Source organism: Ceratotherium simum, chromosome 1 (assembly GCF_057802395.1).
Source record: "Ceratotherium simum simum isolate JZ-2026a chromosome 1, ASM5780239v1, whole genome shotgun sequence".
Taxonomy (NCBI): Eukaryota; Metazoa; Chordata; class Mammalia; order Perissodactyla; family Rhinocerotidae; genus Ceratotherium; species Ceratotherium simum.
In genome coordinates, this window is record NC_141900.1 from 32773685 (window position 1) to 32798473 (window position 24789).

General features: G+C 40.5%; 1 protein-coding gene across 1 annotated transcript in view; it reads left to right on the forward strand.

The window, feature by feature from the left end:
• LOC101396112 (ATP-dependent translocase ABCB1-like) overlaps positions 1–24789 on the forward strand; it is a 65445-nt gene that overhangs the window by 39304 nt on the left and 1352 nt on the right. Inside the window, 6 exon segments of the mRNA XM_087434052.1 lie at positions 12570–12670; positions 13943–14083; positions 16411–16567; positions 17047–17157; positions 17159–17245; positions 23783–23989. Of these exon segments, the coding sequence (XP_087290178.1) occupies positions 12570–12670; positions 13943–14083; positions 16411–16567; positions 17047–17157; positions 17159–17245; positions 23783–23989 (804 nt within the window).

The window sequence follows — 24789 nt, forward strand, 5'->3', positions numbered from 1 at the left end:
TTTAAGACTCTTGGAGTTCTGTCAGAGGGGGCAAGGGAAGGGGCGCAGCTGGAAATGGATATGTGTGAATATGGCAGGCTTTCTGAGTAAAGGTCAGGCCTGAGATAAATGCTCCAGTTCAGTGGTAGTTCATGAGAGGGACAAAAGCGGGTAGGGAAAGGGGTGGTGCTGCACCCACCAGTCCATGTAATATTGAAAATCAACTCTCATCTCATTATCCCTCTCAGGTTACCATTTATTGAGTATTTATTAGATACCAGGCACATGCTAAGACTTCTACATATATCATCTCATTTGATGCTCTCAATAACCCTTTTGAATTATCCCTGTTAGACAGTAAAATTCAAGGTTCAGAGAAGTCAAGTAACTTGCCCAAAGTCACAAAGCAACAGTCTAACTGATCTCCCTGCTTCTACTCCTTCCATTCTTGGCCACCCACTTCCTACATTCCTTTCACAGAAGCCACACCGATCTCTTACAAACACAAATAAGATCATGCTGACCCCTAGTTAAAACCCTCCAATAGCTTTTGATCACACTTGGAATAAAATCAACCTTTTACCCTGGTTTATAAAACTCTGCATGACCCAAACTGGAGGATTTCATTCTTTTTTATAGCTGAGTAATATTCCACTCTATATATACACCACATCTTCTTTATCCATTCATCTATCAATGGACACTTAGGTTGCTTCCATATCTTATCTATTGTAAATAATGCTGCAGTGAACATAGGGGTGCATATATCTTTTCTTTTTTTTTTTTTTTTTTTTAATTTTTTGTTTATTGCAGTAACATTGGTTTATAACATTGTAAAAATTTCAGGTGTACATCATTGTACTTCTATTTCTGCATAGATTACATCATGTTCACCACCAAAATACTAATTACAACCCATCACCACACACATGTACCCAATTATCCCTTTCACCCTCCTCCCTCCCCCCTTCCCCTCTGGTAACCACCAATCCAATCTCTGTCCCTATGTGTTTGTTTATTGTTGTTATTATCTACTACTTAATGAAGGAAATCATACGGTATTTGACCTTCTCCCTCTGACTTATTTCACTTTGCATCATGCCCTCAATGTCCATCCATGTTGTCACAAATGGCTGGATTTCATCGTTTCTTATGGCTGAGTAGTATTCCATTGTGTATATATACCACAGCTTTTTTATCCATTCGTCCCTTGATGGGCACTTAGGTTGCTTCCAAGTCTTGGCTATCGTGAATAAGGCTGCAATGAACACAGGGGTGCATGTACCTTTGCAAATTGGTGTTTTCAAGTTCTTTGGATAAATACCCAACAGTGGAATAGCTGGATCATATGGTAGTTCTATCGTTGATTTTTTGAGGAATCTCCATACTGTTTTCCATAGTGGCTGCACCAGTTTGCACTCCCACCAGCAGTGTATGAGAGTTCCCTTCTCTCCACAACCTCTCCAACACATGTTGTTTCCTGTCTTGTTAATTATAGCCATTCTGACGGGCGTGAGGTGATATCTCATTGTAGTTTTGATTTGCATTTCCCTGATAGTTAATGTTGTTGAACATCTTTTCATGTGTCTGTTGGCCATCTGTATATCTTCTTTGGAGAAATGTCTGTTCAGGTCTTTTGCCCATTTTTTAATTGGGTTGGTAGTTTTTTTGTTGTTGAGATGCATGAGTTCTTTATATATTTTGGAGATTAAGCCCTTATCAGATGTATGGTTTGCAAATATCTTCTCCCAATTGTTAGGTTGTCTTTTCGTTTTGTTGATGGTTTCCTTTGCTGTGCAGAAGCTTTTTAGTTTGATGTAGTCCCATTTGTTTATTTTTTCTATTGTTTCTCTTGCCCGGTCAGATGTGGTGTTTGAAAAGATGTTGCTAAGACTGATGTTGAAGAGCGTACTGCCTATGTTTTCTTCTAGAACTTTCACAGTTTCAGGTCTTACATTCAAGTCTTTAATCCATTTGGAGTTAATTTTTGTGTATGGTGTAAGGTAAGAGTCTACTTTCATTTTTTTGCATATGGCTATCCAGTTTTCCCAACACCATTTGTTGAAGAGACTTTCTTTTCCCCATTGTATGTTCTTGGCTCCTTTGTCAAAGATTAGCTGTCCATAGATGTGTGGGTTTATTTCTGGGCTTTCAATTCTATTCCATTGGTCTGTGTGTCTGTTTTTGTGCCAGTACCATGCTGTTTTGGTTACTATAGCTTTGTAGTATATTTTGAAATCAGGGAGTGTGATACCTCCAGCTTTGTTCTTTTTTCTCAGGATTCCTTTAGCTATTCGTGGTCTTTTGTTGTTCCATATAAATTTTAGGATTCTTTGTTCTATTTCTGTGAAAAATGTTGTTGGAACTTTGATAGGGATTGCATTGAATCTATAGATAGCTTAGGAAGTATGGACATCTTAACTATGTTAATTCTTCCAATCCAAGAGCACGGAATATCTTTCCATTTCTTTGTGTCTTCTTCAATTACTTTCAGAAATGTTTTATAGTTTTCAGTGTACAGATCTTTCACCTCTTTGGTTAAGTTTATTCCTAGGTATTTTATTCTTTTTGTTGCAATTGTAAATGGGATGGTATTCTTAATTTCTCTTTCTGCTACTTCGTTGTTAGTGTACAGAAATGCAACTGATTTTTGTATGTTGATTTTGTATCCTGCAACTTTACCATATTCGTTTATTACTTCTAAAAGTTTTCTGGTGGATTCTTTAGGGTTTTCTATATATAAAATCATGTCATCTGCAAATAGTGACAGTTTCACTTCTTCCTTTCCAATTTGGATCCCTTTTATTTCTTTCTCTTGCCTGATTGCTCTGGCTAGGACTTCCAATACTATGTTAAATAGGAGTGGTGAGAGTGGGCATCCTTGTCTGGTTCCTGTTCTTAGAGGGATAGCTTTCAGTTTTTCACCATTGAGGATGATATTAGCTGTGGGTTTCTCATGTATGGTCTTTATTATGTTGAGGTACTTTCCTTCTATACCCATTTTATTCAGAGTTTTTATCATAAATGGATGCTGGATCTTGTCAAATGCTTTCTCTGCATCTATTGAGATGATCATGTGATTTTTGTTCTTCATTTTATTTTATTTTTTTTTTATTTATTTTTTTTTTTTAAAGATTTTATTTATTTATTTTTTTCCCCCAAAGCCCCAGTAGATAGCTGTGTGTCATAGCTGCACATCCTTCTAGTTGCTGTATGTGGGACGCGGCCTCAGCATGGCCGGAGAAGCAGCGCGTCGGCGCGAGCCCGGGATCCGAACCCGGGTCGCCAGCAGCGGAGCGCGCTCACCTAACCACCAAGCCACGGGGCCGGCCCTGTTCTTCATTTTATTAATGTGGTGTATTACGTTGATTGATTTGCGAATGTTAAACCATCCCTGCATACCTGGAATAAATCCCACTTGATCATGGTGTGTAATCTTTTTAACGTATTGTTGTATGCGATTTGCTAGTATTTTGTTGAGGATTTTCACATCGATGTTCATCAGTGATATTGGCCTGTAATTTTCTTTTTTTGTGTTGTCCTTGTCTGGTTTTGGTATCAGGGTAATGTCAGCTTCGTAGAATGAGTTAGGGAGCTTCCCCCCCTCCTCAATTTTTTGGAAGAGTTTGAGAAGGATAGGTATTAAGTCTTCTTTGAATGTTTGGTAGAATTCACCAGGGAAGCCGTCTGGTCCTGGACTTTTATTTTTGGGGAGGTTTGTGATTACTGTTTCGATCTCCTTACTGGTGATTGGTCTATTCAAATTCTCTACTTCTTCTTGATTCAGTTTTGGAAGGTTGTATGATTCTAAGAATTTATCCATTTCTTCCAGATTGTCGAATTGGTTGGCATATAGTTTTTCATAGTATTCTCTTATAATCTTTTGTATTTCTGAGGTGTCTGTTGTAACCACTCCTTTTTCATTTCTGATTTTACTTATTTGTGCCTTGTCTCTTTTTTTCTTGGTGAGTCTAGCTAAAGGTTTGTCTATTTTGTTGATCTTTTCAAAGAACCAGCTCTTGGTTTTATTAATTTTTTCTATTGTTTTTTTGGTCTCTATTTCATTTATTTCTGCTCTGATTTTTATTATTTCCCTTCTTCTACTGATTTTGGGCTTTGTTTATTCTTCTTTTTCCATTTCCTTTAGGTGCATTGTTAGATTGTTTATTTGAGATTTTTCTTGTTTGTTGAGATAGGCCTGTATTGCTATAAACTTCCCTCTTAGAACAGCTTTTGCTGTATCCCATAAATTCTGGTATGTCGTATTTTCATTTTCATTTGTCTCCAGGTATTTTTTGATTTCTTCTTTGATTTCTTCATTAACCCAGTCGTTGTTCAGTAGCATTTTGTTTAATCTCCTTGTATTTGTGGCTTTTCTGATTTTCTTCCTATAGTTGATTTCTAGTTTCATGCCTTTGTGGTCAGAAAAGATGCTTGGTATTATTTCAATCTTCTTAAATTTTTGGAGACTTGTTTTGTGGCCTAATATGTGATCAATCCTGGAGAATGTTCCATGTGCATTTGAAAAGAACGTGTATTCTTCGGTTTTGGATGGAATGCTCTGTATATATCTACTAGGTCCATCTGATCTAGTGTGTCGTTTAAGGCCAATGTTTCCTTATTGATCTTCTGTTTGGATGATCTATCCGTTGGTGTAAGTGGAGGTTAAAGTCCCCTACTATTATTGTGTTACTGTCTATTTTTGTTTTTATGTGTGTTAATAATTGCTTTATATATTTAGGTGCACCTACATTGGGTGTGTAGATATTTACAAGTGTTATATCCTCTTGTTGGATTGTTCCCTTGATCATTATGTAATGCCCTTCTTTGTCTCTTTTTACAGTTTTTGTTTTAAAGTCTATTTTGTCTGATATGAGTACTGCTACCCCAGCTTTCTTTTCATTGCCATTTGCGTGGAGTATCTTTTTCCATCCCTTCACTTTCAGTTTGTGAGTGTCTTTAGCTCTGAAGTGTGTCTCTTGTATGCAGCATATATATGGGTCTTGTTTTGTTATCCTGCCAGCCACCCTATGTCTTTTAAGTGGATCATTTAGTCCCTTGGCGTTTAATGTAGCTATTGATAAGTATCTACTTACTGTTCTTTTTTACTTTTTTTTTTTTTCCTCAGTGTTTTAGTAGTCCTTCTCTGTTCCTTTCTTCTTCTATACAGAATTGATGGTCACTTTAGTTTGACCTCTGTCTGAAAGCTGTACTCTTTAACTACCCTCCTCCCTCCTTTTATGTTTTTGATATCATATCCAACCTCTTTTTTGTGCATTTGTATCCATTACGTTCTAATCGTGGAAATAGATAATTTTTCCTATTTGTGGTCTTCTCTTTTCCCCTTAAATCAGTCCCTTTAACATTTCTTGTAACACTGGTTTCTTGGTGACAAACTCCTTTAATTTTTGCTTATCTGGGAAATTTTTGATCTCTCATTCCATTTTGAACGATAACCTTGCTGGGTAGAGTATTCTTGGCTGTAAGTTTTTTCCTTTTAGCACTTTAAATATATCATGCCATTCTCTTCTAGCCTGTAAGGTTTCTGCTGAGAAGTCAGCTGATAGCCTTATGGGGTTTCCTTTGTATGTAACTTGACATTCTCTTGCGGCTTTTAGGATTCTCTCTTTATCTTTAATTCTGGACATTCTGATTATGATGTGTCTTGGTGTGGGCCTCTTTGGGTTTATCTTGTTTGGGGCTCTCTGTGCCTCCTGTACCTGGATGTCTGTTTCCTTCCTTAGGTTAGGGAAGTTTTCATCTATTATTTCTTGAAATAGATTCTCTGCCCCCTTGTCTCGCTCTTCTCCTTCCGGGACACCTATAACACGGATGTTAGTGCGCTTGATGTTGTCCCAGAGGTCCCTTAGACTGTCCTCACTCTTTTTAATTCTTTTCTCTTTTACCTGTTCACCTTGGGTAATTTCTTCTAGTCTTTCTTCCAGCTCACAGATCCGTTCTTCTGTATCCTCTACTCTGCTTTTGAGTCCCTCTAATGAGTTTTTCATTTCCAGTATTGTATTCTTCATTTCTGATTGGTTCTTTTTTATATCTTTCATTTCTTTGTTGACATTCTCACTAAGTCCATCTATTCTTCTCCCCAGATCAGTGAGCATCCTTAACACTCTTAGTTTGAACTCTCTGTCGGGTAGGTTGCTCATTTCTGTTTCACTAAGTTCCTTTTCTGGGGTTTTGTCCTGTTCCCTTACTTGGAATGTATTCTTTTGCCTCTTCATTTTGCCTCTTTCCCTGTGCTTGTGTCTACGTATTAGGTAGGTCAGCTACGTCTCCTGCTCTTGGATAGGTGACCTTATGTAAGTGATGGCTTAGGAGGCTTCCAGTGTGCTTCCCTCAGTTCTCAATGTTCCAGGGGTGACCCCTATGTGGGCTACGTGTATCCTTCTGCTGTGGCATGTTTGCTCTCCCTGTAGGCGCCCAGGGAGGCTGAGTTATGCTCCTGGCCAGCTGTTGTAATGCTCAGCTGCTTGTAGTTGTTGTGGGCCCTTCAGTCTCTTTATCAGCTGTGGGGATCCCCAGCACAGTTGGCTGCAAGTTCTAATACCACATTTGTGTTGCAGTATTTCTTTTAAGTGAGTAGGCCCCCACCGTGGCAGGTTGTTAGGCTCAGGGCCTTACAATTGCTGTATGCCTCTAGCCTATTAGGTCTCTTGTCAGCTCTCTGAGGATTGCAGCTGGGTGGGGCTGGCCTCAGGCACAGGAGCACCCAATTGTTTCAGGTTTTGGAAGGTGGAGCAAACCTCCTATGTGGGTCTTTGAGAAGTACAAGTCTTCTGTGGCTGAGAAGCCCTGCCGCCCACAGGTCCACACACACAGTCAACACAGTCCTGCCCCATGTGGCGCCCGACCTCCCCAAGTGGACCCAGTCTCTCCACGGCGGGAGCCCCACACACTCCGCCACCGCCTCACACTCTCCACCCGCTCCTCGTGCACACCCTGCCCCGCTCAAGTCAGCCCAGCTGCCAGGCTGCAGAGAATCCAGTCACCAATCTATGCAGGCCCACACGTTGCCTGAGGGCTTGTTGTTGGGTGGGGCCAGTCTCTAGGGTGGGCTGCCTGCCCTGGCCGAGCCGGATTAAATCGGTGCTCTAGCGGGTGGGGCAGACCCTGGGCGAGCAGGCCCCAGGGAGAACTCCAATGGCGTCTGTGTCAGCACGCTCACACCAGGCCACAACAATGGCCGCCGCCAATGTCCCAGTCCCTGGAGAGGTCTCACCCCTCACCGAGATGCACTCAGGGCCTATTAGGTGAGTCTCTTGTCACCGAAGCACTGTGCACCTTTCTTTCTGGTGATTTTAGGATGCTTTCTGGAACGGGTGAGTTTGTGCGCAGGCCCTTTAAGAGCCAGTTTTAGTTTCTTTGTGAACCGGGTTTTCTGGGGGTGCTACCCAATGCTTTAGTAGCAGGCAAAGTCAGGTATTATGCCGCTGGTCTCAATTGTGCTGGGTCCACAAAATGCCCACAGCGGGGGCGCTCCCCGGCTCAGGGCCCCGCGCCTCCAGGGAGGCTGCGTACCTGTGAGCTGCTCCCGGCGGCAGTGAAGCTGGCGTTTTTCCTCTCCAGAAGGGAGTCTCTGCCTCTTCTACCCCAGCTAGGATTGTCTGTTGTTGCAGGAGTTCCTCTTATCCAGTTTTCAGTTCTGTCTCAGGGGTAATTTTTCCACGAGTAGTTGTAAATTGGCTGTGTCCACGGGAGGAGGTGAGTTCAGAGTCTGCCTACGCCGCCATCTTGACTCCGCCCCCCATATATCTTTTCCAATTAGTGTTTTCATTTTCTTCAGCTACATACCCAGAAGTGGTATTGCTGGATCATATGGTAGTTGTATTTTTAATTTTTTACGGAACCTCCATCATGGTTGCACTAATTTACATTCCCACCAGCAGTGCAAGAGGGTTCCCTTTTCTCCACATCCTTGCCAACACTTGTTATTTGTTGTCCTTTTGATAACAGCCATTCTGACAGGTGTGAGGTGATATCTCATTGTGGGTTTGATTTGCATTTCCCTGATGATTAGTGCGGTTAGCACCTTTTCGTGTATCTGTTGGCCATTTGCACATCTTCTTCGGAAAAATGTCTATTCAGGTCCTCTGCCCATTTTTTAATTGGAATATTTGTCTTTTTGATATTGAGTTGTATGTGTTCTTTTATATTTTGGATATTAACCCCTTATTGGATATATCATTTGCAAATATATTCTCCAATTCAGTAGGTTGCCTTTTTCTTTTGTTGATGGTTTCGTGTGCTGTGCAAAACCTTTTTAGTTTCATGTAATCCCATTTGTTTATTTTTGCTTGTGTTGCCCTTGCCTGAGGAGACATATCCAAAAATATTTAAGACCAATGTCAAAAAGTTTACTACCTATATTTTCCTTTAGGAATTTTATGGTTTCAGCTCTTAAGTCCTTATCCATTTTGAGTTAATTTTTGTGTATGGTGTAAGATAATGGACTACTTTCCTTCTTTTGCATGTGGCTGTCCAGTTGTCCCAACACCATTTGTCGAAGAGACTTTCCTTTCTCCATTGTGTTCTTGGCTCCTTTGTCGAAAATTAGCTGTCCACAGATGCGTGGGTTTATTTCTGGCCACTCTATTCTGTTCCATGGATCTGTGTGTCTGTTTTCGTGCCAGTACCATGCTGTTTTGATTACTATAGCTTTGTAGTATAGTTTGAAATCAGGGAGTGTGATACCTTTCTTCTCCTTTCTCAGGACTGCTTTGGGTATTTAGGGTCTTTCGTGGTTCCGTACAAATTTTAGGATTATTTGTTCTAGTTCTGTGAAAAATGCCATTGGTATTTTAACAGGGGTTGCATTGAATCTGTGGATTGTTTTGGGTAGTGTGGACATTTTAACAATATTAATTCTTCCAATCCATGAGCATGGTATATCTTTCCATTTATTTGTGTCATCTTCAATTTCTTTCATTAGTGTCTTATAGTTTTCAGTGTGCAGGTCTTTCCCCTCCTATGTTACACTTATTTCTAGGTATTTTATTCTTTTTGATGTAATTGCAAATGGGATTGTTGAACATGGATGGATCTACAGGGTATTATGCTAAGCAAAATAAGCCACACAGGGAAAGAACACCATATGACTTCCCTTATATGTGAAATCTAAAAAAAAACAAATGAACAAACAAAACAGAAACAGACTCACAGATATAAAGAACAGATTAGAGGTTGCCAGAGGGGAGGGGGCAGGGCGGTAGGGGGAAGGGTAGAATAGGTAAAGGGGATTAAGAGGTACAAACTATCAATTATTTAAATTAGTCCCGGGTATGTAATGTACAGCATAGGGAATATAGTCAACAATATTGTAATAACTTTGTATGATGACAGATGGTAATTAGTCTTAGGGTGATCATTTGGTAACATAAATAGATGTGGAATTACTGTGTTGCACACCTGAAACTAATACAATATTGTATGTAAACTATATGTCAATTAGGAAAAAAAACCTCTTTATGACCCAACCCCTAACGACTTCTGTGACCTCATCTTGTACTACTTTCTTCCATGCCCACCCTGCTCTGGCCTCACAGGCCTTCTCTCAGTTCCTAGAACACTCCAAGCTGGTTCCCCCTGATCTTCCCATGACCAGCTCCTTTACATTATTCACATCTCAGAATTATTACCTCCTCAGACAGACCTTTTCTGACACTTGAATTAATTCGTGACACTTCTCAGCACTTAATGTTTCTCTCCTATTTCTTTGTTTATTGATTAATGGTCTCTCTGCCCTACTAACACATAAGTTCTATGGGGACCAGGACCGTATCTGTTGGTTTGCCCTTAAAGGGACAGAGCAGGCCCAGGATTCCAGAGCAGGACTGTGTGATGTCAGAGCCTGCTCATAACCTCTACCCTGCCCATGATCTGTGCTCCACAGATTTCTGTCACATTATTATTGACTAATGAACATTTTTATAAAATAGATTCTTTCTCCTTTTCAGAAATAAAAGCTGTAATCAAACTTCAGTTTATTTGAGGGTAGGAAGAGAAGTGTGAGATTTTTCTTTCTAGAAACAAAAATATTTTTTCCTGTCTTCACAATTATTGAGTGTATGATAGTTTCTGAGGGAAACTCAGTGCTATTTCCTCTTCTTGAATTAGAAGTTCTCTCTCCTCAGTGGTTACTGAGTCTCTATTGAAAACTCTTGGAATAAATGAAGCTGTGTGGATGCAAAGTACTAATTAAGACTTTTCCTAATTGCTTCATTGTGTGGCAAAATGAAGACAATTGTGAAGTGATTATATTGTTTTACTCAGCAAGCAAGGTCTGTGACTCAAACTCTCTTTTATTGGGCTGTTCACACTCTAAAAAATGACATTTACTAACCAATCACAAACAAAACACGTCTGACTTAGGAAATTGTGCACAGAAAATATTTCTTAAAACCATTCCATTGAAATTTACAGTAAAATCTGTTTTCCAGTAAACGCTATTATAGTTTGTTGAATTTTCTTACCAATGCAAAAAACCTCTTCTATTTGTTTGAAACCTTATAATTGAAAATATTTCTAACATGGGTCTTAACAAGGATTGTCTTTGGGGGGGTTTGACTAGAGGTGAAGTTTTTTCCTCTTTTTGCTTTCTGTACTTTTAGGATTTTCTAAAATGAGTACACATTATATTTATAATGTGTAAAGAATTTTATAAAATATTTTAACATAAGTTAAATCTAGACATCTTCCTATATTTGTAAGTAACCTGTTGTAAAATAAGTCAACTTTCTTGGCCTACTGGGTCAGACTATAATATTTTTAACTTTGTTGTTTAAATAAGTTTTGTTTTAAAGAATATGGTATTATTTTCTTCTACTACCTCTTTGCCTTAGTCTTTAAAACTGACAATGTCATATCAAATATTTCCTATTATCTTTGAGTTAGGTAATTTGTATAGGATTCAGTGAGGCATAAGTGAGATTTTGTGTTTATGATTTTTAAGCTATAATTCACTCAATGTAATTGAATGTGTCTTTATTAGAATCAATTCTGATCAGCATAAAAGCCAGAGAAAGGAAGAACATCTTAAACAGTAAGAATAATTTCTCTTACTGACTGATTTCTAATTCAGACTTATAATTCTGGAAATTAATTTCTCTTAGAATTATAGAGTTAAAGGGACTTGAGAGACCCTCTCGTCCATCCCCATCATTAAAAAAATTTTTATTAGTTTTTTATTGAGGTAACACTGGTTTATAACATTATATAAATTTCAGGTGTACATCATTATATTCCGACTTCTGTATAGATTACGTCGTGTTCACCACCAAAAGTCTAGTGGCCATCGGTCACTGTACAAATGTGCTTCTTTACCCCTTTCACCCTCCCCCCACCTCGTTCCTCTCTCGTAACCGTAAATCTATTCCCTGTATCTATGTCTTTGTTGTTGTTGTTTTTTTATCTTCCACATATGAGTGAAATTATATGGTATTTGGCTTTCTCCTTCTGACTTATTTCGCTTAGCATAACACCCTCAAGGTCCATCCATGTTGTCACAAGTGGCAGAGAACAAGACAGAGAGGTGTTTCAAGGTCCCATGGCTAATGTAGGCTGAAATCTCATTTGTGCACTGGGGTTTTTCATATTTTCCACAGACCTTTACCCAGACGCCAAAAGGTGGTAAAGGATGTATCTGTCCTAATCAAATAGTCTTGGTGGAAGCTGCATTCAATTAAAACACAATTAAATGATAGAAACTTTCTAGAAAAATTGATAATATGTGCCGTGTTCCTTAAAAATTAGTTTATTCCCTTTGACCTAGTAATTTCACTTTTAAGAACTTCTCCTAAGAAGATAATTCAATTTGGACAAATGTTTATGTACAAGGATGTTTATCACAGCATTATTTTTAGTAAGAAAATAACTGAAAACCTTGTTCAGCAGTAAAGGAATGCTTATCTAGCTGAGATAGTAAGTGGCCCATTAAACATCCCATTAGTAATGTATATTTAATGACCTTGGAAAATGTTCTTGATATTTGTTACGGTAAAAAATGATATAAAGCCAAATACACAATTTGATCCCAATTTTGTTAAATATGTATATGCTTAGGTAAAAACAACATGTAAGCTAATATGTAAAATAAACCAATATGTAATTTTTTATTATCTTTATCTTACCACTATTTTCCAAATATTTTTCAGTTGTCATGACTGACAATTAAGAGAGAAAAATATAAACATCACATTTAAAATATATATACAAAATAACTATAAACTTAAGATGTGGCCATCATAGAAGAAAGAGCACTGCAATAGAAGTAAAATACTGAGTTCTCAGGTTCGTTTTGCCACTGTCAAGCTATGTATCTTTACGTAAATGCTTTTGTCTGTTTAAGCCTTAGCTTCTGTTTCTGTAAAGAGGAGTTGAAAGTAGCCAGTCTTCCTTCCAGATCTAAAACTAGATTTGATAAATTACTTAGAATCCTTTTCCATTGTAAAGAAGCTCATAGGTCATAGTAAATAAATGTGTAATATAAAATTAATTTTATGAATCTCTCTTATGGAATTCAAACTAATTGCCACTGTTTGCCTTTGGGCCTCTTAGTGACTGGGTGTCCTCTGTTACAGATCGCTACTGAAGCAATAGAAAACTTCCGAACTGTTGTTTCTTTGACTCGGGAGCAGAAGTTTGAAGATATGTATGCACAGAGTTTGCAAGTCCCATATAGGTAATAACCACTGAAGAGTGGGAGGGGAGAGTGGGGAGTTTTTCAATCATCAGATTTCTTTTCAGGGTGATTACTTTGGCTGAAAGGTAGGGAACAAGTGGAGAAACTACTGGAAGGGAACCAATTGGGAAGCACTTGTAATTATCCAGAGAGAAATCACAAGGCGCTGACCTAAGGCAGGGGCATCTCTGAGGTAGAAGCTGTAAGAGCAGGTAACTGATGGGAAGGGAGAGAGAGGATGTTGAGAATGACGCTCCGATGCCACGTTTGGATAAGGACCCTATTATTTGCTCTCGTTGGAAATGAGTTCTTTATGGAACATGAAATTTGAGGTATCTCTTGGACCCGAGGACGTGGTGCTTCTTGAGTTTGCCTTCCCTTCCTCTCTTTACTCTTCTCCAGTGGACCTTCTGTTCTTCCTTTGATGAACTCATCCAGTGAGGGCTGTGAAAAGTGATGTGAACATAAGCAAGCCTAACCTCTGAGTCTAGTTTCTTCTGTGGTGAAAGGAGAAAGCTGGACTTTATTGATGAATTTTCAAAGTTTTTTTTTTAATGATAGTAGAGCCTTTTTTTCTGAAAAAAATTTTATTTGAAATCCCAATATATGAAACAGATAAAAGCAGAGTTGATCTGGTTGAAACAGGAGTTGATGGCCCAGAGGGCTGCCCACTCACCAGCCTGACTCCACATTGCCCAGTTCCACGTGGCTCAGAAAATCCACGAATGTTAACTCCTTTGTGAAGCCTTCTCTAACTCCCCCAGAGAGTAAAGTGCTACCTCCTTTCTTCCCATAACATTTTATTCACAAGCTACTTCCACTGCATAAATTATAATCCAACTTGATCCCTGGGTTCCCCAGGGCAAAAAAGTGCCTGATTCCTCTGTGTCGCCCAGCGTGGTCCCTGCAGCTGGTAGGTATTGGGCAAATGTTTGCTGAATGAATGTTTACTATAGAGCACATACATGTTATATGTCCAAGACGGGGGAAAAGGGAAGGAACTTCTATTTATTAATCCCTAACAGGCTCTTCATGTTTTCCTTGGCTCATTTTAACTTTACCTCAACACTCTGAGGTGTGTGTGGTTAATCCTCCATTAGGCAGTTTCCTAAATTTTCACAAGTAGTCAAGTGAGGACCAAACTCAATGTTTTTGAAACTAAACCCATTTTTGTTTCCCTTGGCTCCATGCCCCACTGCTAATGTATCAAATGCTGTGTTTTAGGCACTGAGAAATGAAAGTGAAGTAAGTTTCAAAATGTCTTCTTTTCAGAAACTCCTCGAGGAAAGCACACATCTTTGGAATCACATTTGCCCTCACCCAGGCAATGATGTATTTTTCCTATGCTGGCAGTTTCCGGTTTGGTGCCTACCTGGTGGCACATCAGTTGATGAGCTTTCAGAATGTACTTTTGTAAGTATCGAGTTAATATTTACGATTAAACTCTGGAAATAAAACCAAGGTGAACATTCTTCATGTCTGGATAGAAAACCTTACTGTGAAGCTTCATGAAGACATCTGATGATTCAGAAGGTGGCATTTTGCCTCTGAGTCTCCATGTGTTATCACTGAAGCACCCCATTTCATTTGGGGGATCAGTGACTTCCCCACACCCCAGTACTGACTCACACATTTGACCTTTCTGAATCTCTGGCTAGGTGGGGTAGTGATTCAATAAGGGGTTTCCAGAAGGCCTTGGTATTTGGGAAGAAGCCAAAACCTGAGCCAAGTGCCTGACTGGCTCCTTTTAAAGGAGCCTCTGAACAGGCAGGTAAAGAACAGGTGTGGAGCACTGAGTTCTGCAAGGCCTGGGAGATTCCAGGATAAATTTGCTTTCCTTGATAAAAAAGAGCAGCTAGAAGGTGAGAGGTGGAGAAATTCAGAAATGACAAAGGAAAAGCTAGATTGGGATTTCTGCTACATCTCTGTGAATGCAGAAAATTGTACCTCAGTCATGGGGAAAACAGGCCTGGACTTACTTATACTCTAAAGCGCTCAAATATGCAGTCTGGTCGTGAAAAGTGTGTGTAATCTTTCTGAGCATCTAGATTTGGTGATGGGTGAGATTCTGCCCTTTGATAGCGACCATAATTAGTGGTAATACAGTTTTACATTTAAAACAGAATCATCTAAGCCTGGCAATATAATGTGTTAGTATAATATTTCCATCCTATTTAGGCACCGACTTGTACTTGCATTATAGTTTGCTCAGGATGACCCCAACAGAAGATTTAAAATTTCCACTATTTATTAATATCTCTGTCTGAAAAATGATATGCAGCTGCTACTTATGACTATGACCAAAAGATCAAAACCAGGATCATTGGCATAGGGGCTTTCATTAGATAATTATTTGATATATTGCTTTACTCCAGGGTAAGGCATTGAACTGATGAAAGTTGCTGACACTTGGGCGTTTTGATTCGGAAAATCAATCTTCCAAGTAAAGGAAAGGGGAGGCCTGTCTGAAGAGCAGTCCATTTTAAAAAGATCCCACAGGTCTAAATAATAACAAGCCCAAGATTAACCATGTGTGTGATTTATTTAGAGCTATTTAAAAAAAAGAAAAGACGCTGTGTGTTACATTAACACAGGCCTAGAGTCGAGGGGAGAGGACACGATGGACTCAGGATTAGTATGGGAGGGTCCCCAAGTGCTATGTGAGTTCCAGGCCCACTGTTTAAAAAGGCACGTGGATAATTGCATCCAGAGGAGGGCAGCTGGAATGTTGAGAGTGAAAGGAGTTATCAAAGAGGCCAAGGGCTTTTTTAACAATATTCCAGTACTTGAAGGGCCGTATCATGCAAAAGGAGGTACATTTTTCTTCAATTTGAAAAAGAACTTTTTAACAATAGACTTACTTGATCACACTTGCTACTTCCTAAAACAAAGGATGGAAGCCAACTTAGGAGAAGTGTCTGGGCACAAACATTGAGAGTTGGACTTGACATCTTGTGACATCTTCCCAACTTGAAGCTGCTCTGATTCCCACGTCATAGATTAAGAATACTGACGCATCTTGAGAGCAGCATGAAATCTAGCTCTGTAAGGAACTCTGTCTTGGCTGTCTAGCTCAGAGGTGTTCTAAGAATGTGACGTAATGAGCATCACTGCCTATATCCAGTATTGATTGCCACAGTAATGCTGCATAACCACCAACCACTAAACCCAGTGAAATACAATAATAAACATTTATTTTTGCCCACAAGTCTATGGGTCAGCTGGGCAGTTCTGCGTTGGACATAGTGGATCTCAGCTAAGTTCACTCATGTGTGCAGTGAGCTACGAGCTAGTTGGCTTGGCCCACACAGCTATCCTCCATCTGTGCCTTGTTCCCTAGCAGGCTAGGCATGTAGTAGTGGCAGAGAGAGACAGAAAAACATACCAGGCCTCTTGAGTCATTGGCTTGGAACTAGCAACAGTCACTTCCACCACATCCTGTTGGCTGAAGCAAATCACAAGGCCAACCCAGATTCCAAGGGTAGGAAAACAAATTCCAGTTCTTAAATGGAGGAGCTGCAAAGTCACTTTACAAGAAGGTGAGGATACAGACAGAGATGAAAAATGGGCCATTTTACAGTCAATCTATTACACTGGGATGAACTTAATAAGGAAAAGTATTGTATTTCTAAACTTCTGTTTTGTAATTGTTGAGACAATGCTCTCTGGTTGTAGAAGTATCAACTTTCTAGCTTTGCAGTCATAACTTGTTGCACACGTTTTGTCTTTGTTTTCTGCAGGGTATTCTCAGCTGTTGTCTTTGGTGCCATGGCAGTGGGGCAGGTCAGTTCATTTGCTCCTGACTATGCCAAAGCCAAAGTGTCAGCAGCCCACATCATCATGATCATTGAAAGAACCCCTGTGATCGACAGCTATAGCACCGAAGGCCTACAGCCAGTGAGTTTGATGCTTTGGTTGTATAATCTGCTCCTAACTGACCAATGAAATTTTCTAAGAGAAAATTTAATAAAATGTGTGCTTTTTTATTTGCTGGTAATAAAATGAAACTTTCTAGATCATTGGTTCATTTTAGTAAGTGCTAATAATATATGTTAATATCCAGTATTTCTGTATAACAAAGCAACAGGGGGATAGAAATATTGCCAATTTATAAGCAAATCCTGTTAAAGGCTTTTATTATATGTAGGTTACTCTGTTCTTGGGAACAGATTTGAGTTATATTTGTATTGTATTAACAATGCATACTATGAAAACACTGACCCTTTTACATCTTATTGATTACATTCTAGCAGTTACAAATGAATCCTAATTGTTACACAAGTTCACTACCTTCTGACACCTGGTGGTGGAGGGGCTTGACTATGCAATGAGTTTACAGATTGACAGAAAGTTTACTTTTATTGTTCTCATTTTAGAATACAGTGGAAGGAAATGTGACCTTTAATGAAGTCGTGTTCAACTATCCCATTCGACCAGATGTCCCAGTGCTTCAGGGGCTGAGTCTCAAGGTGAAGAAGGGCCAGGCAGCTTGCCCTGGTCGGCAGCAGCGGCTGTGGGAAGAGCACAGTGGTCCAGCTCCTTGAGAGATTCTATGACCCCTTGGCTGGAACAGTGGTGAGCACACTTTCTCATTGAGCTCATTTCAGGTTTTCATCATCTTAATACCTCGTCTATTTAATTCTTGTCTATAGACCATGGTTTTTCAAACCTTTAAACAACACTCCCACTTAAAGGCTGACATCCTAGATAGGGTCTCCACTCTGTGTGCTGATCTTCTCCAGGCTCTCTCTCAACACTGCCCCTCTACCCTCTTTTGCAAGCAGCCTTTTTACCACCCATCTCCCTTCCCTTGGTTAGGTTTCAGCTTGCATGAGAAGATCCACGAAAAAGTGAAGTAGCCAAGATAGAGGAGAGGTGCTAAGAGAGACAAATAATATGGGAGCCGAGGATGGGGAGGGTTTCAACAAGGAGAAGGTAATCAGCAATGACAGGTGCTAGGGACAGATAGGAGTAGGATGAAGACTGAAAAAGACATGATAGGATTTAGCAAATAATGGGCTAATTCTGAGATTTAAAGAATTCTCAGTGAAGTGGTGGTGAGTAGAACAGTTTAGCATGGCTAGGGTATGGTGAGGAAATGGAGCTGGAGTGTAAACTATCGGGAAGATCAAAGGTGAAAGAAAGGCAAATAACAGCCACTTGAATGGGGAGGCAGAATCCAGGGAAATTGTTTAGGAGGTGGAATTTTGAGCAGGTTTATAGCTGAGGATGAGATAAAACCATTGGTGGAGAGAGGGCATTGAAACACCTTTTAAGGAGAAAACAGCAAAAGTGAGATCAGCAAATTTGGGCATCACACAAAGAATACAGAGAGATTCCGTTTTGTTTCTGCAGTAAGAGATTAAGTGAAGGGTCAGATTTATTCATTCCAACATTCAAGACGATCTTGACTCAGTGCCTCTCAGGGACTGTCTCAGGTACTGAGATAGGAGTCTTGAAGGGAGTAGTGAAATTTTAAATGATTATAATGGAGAATAGGAACAGACTCAAATTAGGAAGGAATAGAATTTATAGCAAGAAATTTTCATTATGTACGCATTTAGTTATTGGTTGTATTCAGAAGTGATATTAAAAATATGACACAACTGGAATAGCATGGGCACCAGATCAACCAGAATGGATAGCTGTTCCATGTAGTCATAATGATGCCCAGCTCCATATGGGCCCTTCTTGCACAGATGACTGATGTGAAAATAGAACTTTTTCAGCCTGTAGTCCAGGGCTCTACTTCCCCACAGCAATCATGGTTACTCATAAATATTTTTATTGTATTCAAAGACACTTGTGCTTTTACTCAGTCCATTCTCTTCCATAGCTACATAAGCTTTGATCCTTGTGTTTACTACCTTGTCTTTATTTTTTGTGAATTCTGATTTGATGCTTCAATTTTGTGGTTAAAGTTTGAACAAAGGACTCTAAATGAAGACCTCGCTGACAAATGTAGCAATTAGAGGAGGAGATGTTAGCTCTCAGACACTGATTATAGTCTTTAACAGGCGTGTATTAAACAACGTGTTAAATGTTGAGCTCTAATGAGTTACAGGGTATGGTGTCCACCCTGAAAGACTTTAACTGAAGAGATGGGGCAGATACTTCCATGAGTGAGATTAAAGAAGATAGGCCTAGAGCTGGCTGCATGAGGGGGACAGTCAAGAACGTCATTTGATGCCAGAGATGTGAGCTGTGGTTGATCGTGATTTGTCCCCAATGTCCCTATAGGCGAGTTTGGCTGAAATAGGAGATTTAATTAGAGCTGTGGTTCTCAAATTTTTGATTATTAACCACTTAGGAATGACAAAAACTCTCAGGAGCCACCTTACTGCACTCACAGTCACTTTAGTGGAAAAAACAGTGATAACAGAGTGCTGGAGCTGAAAACAACAGTGGTACACAGTACAGTAATTAAAGAAAGTAAAGAAATTAATGATTATTCTACACATACAGAAACACAAGGAGAAGATAATTAAAATCATGGACCATATCAGTTATGGTTCAGCGTAGGAAACAGAAGCTGCTCTAGGTATTTCAAGTAGATTAATATTTAATAAAGGAGTTAAGTGCTTACAAAATCATCAGAAAGGGCTGGAAGAGTAGATGTAAAAAGTGAAAGTAAATGCTCTGGCCATTCATATCACAGCACTGCAGCTGGGATTTTATGGCCAGGAAGTTGCAGAAAATTATGCAATGCCACATCTGCTCAGACCTGAAGACACAAGTCCAGAGTCTGGCTGTTGCAAAAACTCCCGTCTCCCAGAACACGTGTTAGCTTACCACGGCTGCTACAGAGAATTGGGCTCTGCCTTCCAGATTTTCACAATGCATCTCACTGGTAGAACCTCAATTACTTGCAGAACCAGAAGGAAGTCTGGAACATAAGTTTTTAGCTTTGCAGTCCCTTGATGTATGGAAGGGCAGACATAGGAGAATGTGGAAACGAATGCTGAGTGCATAGGACGATTACCTTCTCAAGACAACACTGATAATGCACTGAAAACAGTGTCCTCAGCTGTGGTAGGAATACGATTATCTGCTCCTGTGCATTTGCACTAGAGCTTTGAAACACTGCCAAGTGGTGCACAGCAGCCAGACTTCTTAGTGGAAATGTCCCAATAAACACTAGTAAATGTGCCAAGTTTCGTTTATGAATATCAATTAGTAACCCTTAATAAGTCAGTAGGTTACTAGTAATGAGTTCTTATTGCCAGGTAAAAATCAGTCTGTGGATCTGAGGCATCATTTGATCATAAGAACTGAAGAAAGGACTTGATCCTGAGGTCAGGAAATTCTCCTGACCATCAGTGGGCCTTGAATCATACTTTGAGAAACAGTGACCTGTGGAGGTTCTCAAACTGGTATGTATCATCATGACCTAGAGAGCTCATGAAGGACACAGCCACCCTGGCTCATTCAAGTAGGTTAGGGCCTGACCTTTTAAATTTACAATCTTCCCAGGTGATTCTGATGCCAATCATAGTTGGAGAACCACTGAACTGATCAGTTTGAAAGGTTGGGGTTAAACTGCAGAGAGTTTTGGAAACTGAAGCTACGGAAATATGTACAGAGGAGAGGTTCCAACTTTTGTGGTGCCTGAAAGTTATACAATTTTACGGACTCTACTTAAAAGAATACAAAGTTATGAATAAAAAAATAGGTAGAAAAGTGAATATTTGCTTATAATGAAAAAAAAAATCACAACAAAATAATGAAACCTTCAAGATTCTGTTTAGGCAGGGTATCATCAGTGGTACCGGAAGAGCTTTCTGACTGCAGCCTGGCCTCTCTCCCACCAGAACACTGTTCAACTCCCAGCATGCATCTGTAATTGAGGGCCCTTGAAGCTTAAGCTTCCTTAGCTTCACTGTCAAATCACCTCTGGTTTGGGTCTTACCCTGACCTTCCCTTTCTCCCTTCTCTTGTCCCTCCCACACACCACCAGAGTCCTCTGTCCCTCTTTGGTTACAGTTAGAAGCCTGTTGTCTTTGTCTGGGTATTACCCAGAGGGTCCCTGGACTAAGATGGGGACATTCTTCTTTTGAGGGAGGTCAGAAAATATCTTTCAATTATGAGACACTTGTGTTACCAGAACCCAACCTATAGTGTGTAGATCCAATCCTAGCTCCCCAGTTACTAACTGTGTGACCTTGCACAAGTTCCTTAACTTTGCTCATTTCCTTATTTTTAAATTGCAATTAATATCACACCTACCTCACAAGGATTATTATGAAGATTAAACAAGAGAATCTATAAGACATGCTATCACAGGTCCTAGAATATATCTAGCACTCAATAACTCATCTATAATCTTTATTCCAGAGTAAATATATATAGCAGAGTAATATATATTTAACATTTGATTTTGCTAGTGGCAGTAAGCAGTAGATTCAACAATCTAGAATAGAGATAGCTAGTCATTTTAATTTGGCCTTACATTATTATTACCAATGTGTTTATTTTCCTAGTTAAGTTTTTATTTAGGCAGTAGCTTTTGAGCAGTTTTCACTGATTTCCCAGAGTTTCTTTTGTCTTCCCTCAGACCACCACCCATGCCTCAGCCTAAGAAGCTCTGCATTGATCTGTTTTTACATTTTCGGCTTCTAAACACGTCTTCCTAAAGAAAAAGGAATTCTTCAGCTAACACAGGTTTTAAATACTTTGCAAATCCAGTGTATCTTGTGGGGATAAAGGAGGCCTAAGAGTGTTACTATATTCAGTGTGACGGAGAGACTCATTAAAACTTGCTAAGATTATTGAAATTTGTCTGATGATATTACCTAGGCAGTGTCTACTTTCCTCCCAGGGCATAAGCCTAGAAAAAGAAAAAGAAAAAAACAACCAATCACTCCTTCTTTCCTCAAATTTCCATTTCTCAAGTACAGTGTTCTATCTAACAAGATCTGCTGTTTAGCCACATCCTTGTATGGTTTTCCTGCCTCTCTCCAGCCTCTACTTTCCACCTTCAATTGACACTGTAAGGAAGCCTGGAGCACAGATGCTCGGAATAGTCTCCATGGCAACTGGGCTTGGTACTAATAAGGTCATGGCTGTGCTTTCCATTCCTGCACCTGCCAGCTTCACAAACAAGCTGTGCTCCTGCAGCAAAGAGTGTACCTTACCCCTGGCCAGCTGTCTCCCAGAGGTGCCCAGCCAGGCACACAGGATACAGCGAGTATATACAGCTCAGTATATACTCATCACCTCTATTAGTACAGCTCAAAGCTGAGTCACTGATGTCTTCTTCAGAGGGGATGAACAACTCTCTCACTTGAATGCCAGACTTCTCCTGCAAAGTAGATCTTTTGGGCAGGCATACCTGCATCAGAGAGTAAGGATTTTTAACAGCAAGGCTGTAAAGGGCACTCCCCAGGCTTCTGCAGGATAATCAAGGGAGCCAGGTCAGTAGAAAAAGGGCAGCCTCTCCTTCCCACTCCCTTGGCTCAGCATTGTAGATGTTCGTCCATCCTTTCATCCACCTGTATTCCAAGTATATCACACACACCCAGTTACAAACCGCTGACAGTCTTGAGCACATCCTCTGTGCCCAGCACTGTGCTAAGTGGGGTCACTTACATGATCTCATTTAATCCTCAATTCTGTGAGTTTAGGAATTATCATCATTCCTGTTTTACCGACAAGGAAACAGAAATTAATTCACTGTCCCAAGATCAACAACTACAGATATAGCAGCCACCCTCCCACACTCATTTCTATTCCATTTAACTGCTGCATCTGATTCCTCAAAAACTTCCTGATCATAAATATCTCAGGTCAGAACAGAAACCTCACCAGAAACCTATTATGTGGTCATAGTAGTTATTTATTTCCACCCTGATCTTGGCTACTTTTCCTGTGAAAAACTGATAGATAAGAATAAGGATACCAGGATACATTCCAGAAATATAATGCATCATCTAGTTTCCTGTGGCTGCTGTAATAAATTTACCACAAATTTAGTGGCTTAAAACAACATAAATTGATTATCTTACAAGTTCTGGAGGTCAGATGTCCAAAATGGGTCTCACCAGGCTAAAATCAAGGCATCAGCAGGGCTGTGTTTCTTCTGGAGGCTCTAGGAGACAGTTCTTTTTCTTGCCTTTTCTAGCTCATGGCCTCTTCCTCCATCCTCAAAGCTAACAATTACTGGTCAGTTGTCACCAAGGTAAGGTCTGCTGCCCGATTGCAGAAGCCAATACCATGGCACTGGCTTTTGAGAAAGAAAGGCTTTATTGTGAGGTCGACCAGCAAGGACACAGGAAGCAAGGCTCTCAAATCTGTCTCTGTGATCCAAGCTTTCAGGGTGAAATTTAAGGAGTTAGGGCTATTAAGCAGTAGCTGGACCCACGTAAGCTGATTAGCTAGTCTCGAATCAGTCCATAAGCAAGCTACTTGGTCTGCTGGAAGCCACATTTTCCTTACTGAAGGACTTCTTGCTTTGTAAAGAGCTCAGGTGGCAACATTTCTGAAGATTCTTGGTTCTGGGGTCATCCTGGGGCTTTGGGTTCCCACCGGGCACAGGTGTACTGCTGTCTCTGTTACTGAGCAAAGTTTGATTAATCAACAACCTGTTTTAAGGAAGCAACACTACTTTAAGCTAGCCAATGTTTTATTTGCTGTTTCAGAGTCTTTCTCATACTGCACCACTCTGATACTCATTCTCCTGCCTCCCTCTTCCACAGTTACGGATCCTGATGATTACACTGGGCCCACATGGATAATCCAAAATAATCTCTTACTTGGAGGTCAGCTGATTAGCAACCTTAATTCCATCTGCTACCTTAATTCCCTCTTGCCATGTAACATAACATACACCCAGGTCTCATGGATTAGAACATGGATATCTTGGGGTGGGGGGCATTATTCTGTGCAGCACGTGCATATATCAGAAACCAGGGTTAAAACAGAAGAAACATGACAGTTCCTCAAAGCATAAAATTATGACCTTATTCAATTAACCTTGACAATCCAAACTAAAAACAACAACAAAGGGCACTCTCACAGTAACTTGGCAATTTTAATGTATGAAACAATGATATTAATCTTGCTAAATTCACAATGTGCTGGTCCTGAAGTGGATCTGTGACCTCTTCTTTTCAGCTAATTGACGGCAAAGAAATAAAGCACCTGAACGTCCAGTGGCTGCGAGCACACCTGGGCATCGTGTCCCAGGAGCCCATCCTGTTTGACTGCAGCATTGGTGAGAACATCGCCTACGGAGACAACAGCCGGGTCGTGTCACAGGAAGAGATTGTGCAGGCAGCCAAGGAGGCCAACATACACCGCTTCATCGAGACACTGCCTGATGTAAGTCTCTCTCCAAATTAGGAGCCCAGGAGCATGTGGCAGCCTCCGTGGCCTATAGTTTGATTTCTAAAGGGCTGGTTTCCCAAAGGTGAAGAGAAATGAGCAACCAAAACACACACCCATCTGTAAACAAGCATCTGGCTACACTTCCCGTCCCCATTCGATGTTCACGTTTTTGGCTCATCACCCAGCTTACTCCTGTGAGCAAGGCCCTGACTGAAAGCGCATATGTTTGGGAGGCCTTTCCCTCTAAGTGCAGGGCCCACAGAAGCAGGCATCACCCTCCTCCCCATTTCTCTCCCAGTCTTCCTTCTGCACTCCATGCAGCTCTCCCCGAGGCTCAAACCTCCTTCTGTGGCGTCCAGGCCAGGCCGAGGAGACTGGAGACCATGCTAGCCAGAAGGCTCCTACTCTGATAAGGGCTGAGTCACTGAGCAGCCATGGGGTCGTGTAATCTCCTCACCATTGCACATTTCATGGGCCCCTAGCTCTGCTTACAGGGTTGATTACTGAAACCTTCCCTCGGCTCCCTGGGCTGTTATCCTGTGGATGTCCTCTGAATTCCTCCCAGGAAGTTAGATAAGCGGAACACTCTACAGCTCTCTCTTAAGCTCTCTTAGGTTGGTGTCCTACCCACCTCCATTATCAGTAGTTATGTTCTTTATTGTGAGGAAGTGCCCCTAAAAAGAAAGCTCAGTCGCCTCAGACCGGTGAGGAAGGCAATCTCCCCATGGGGAAGGATGGCAGCTACCAGGTGGACCCCACTCTTCCCAAGATTTCCTTTCCTGAGGCTCCTCTTT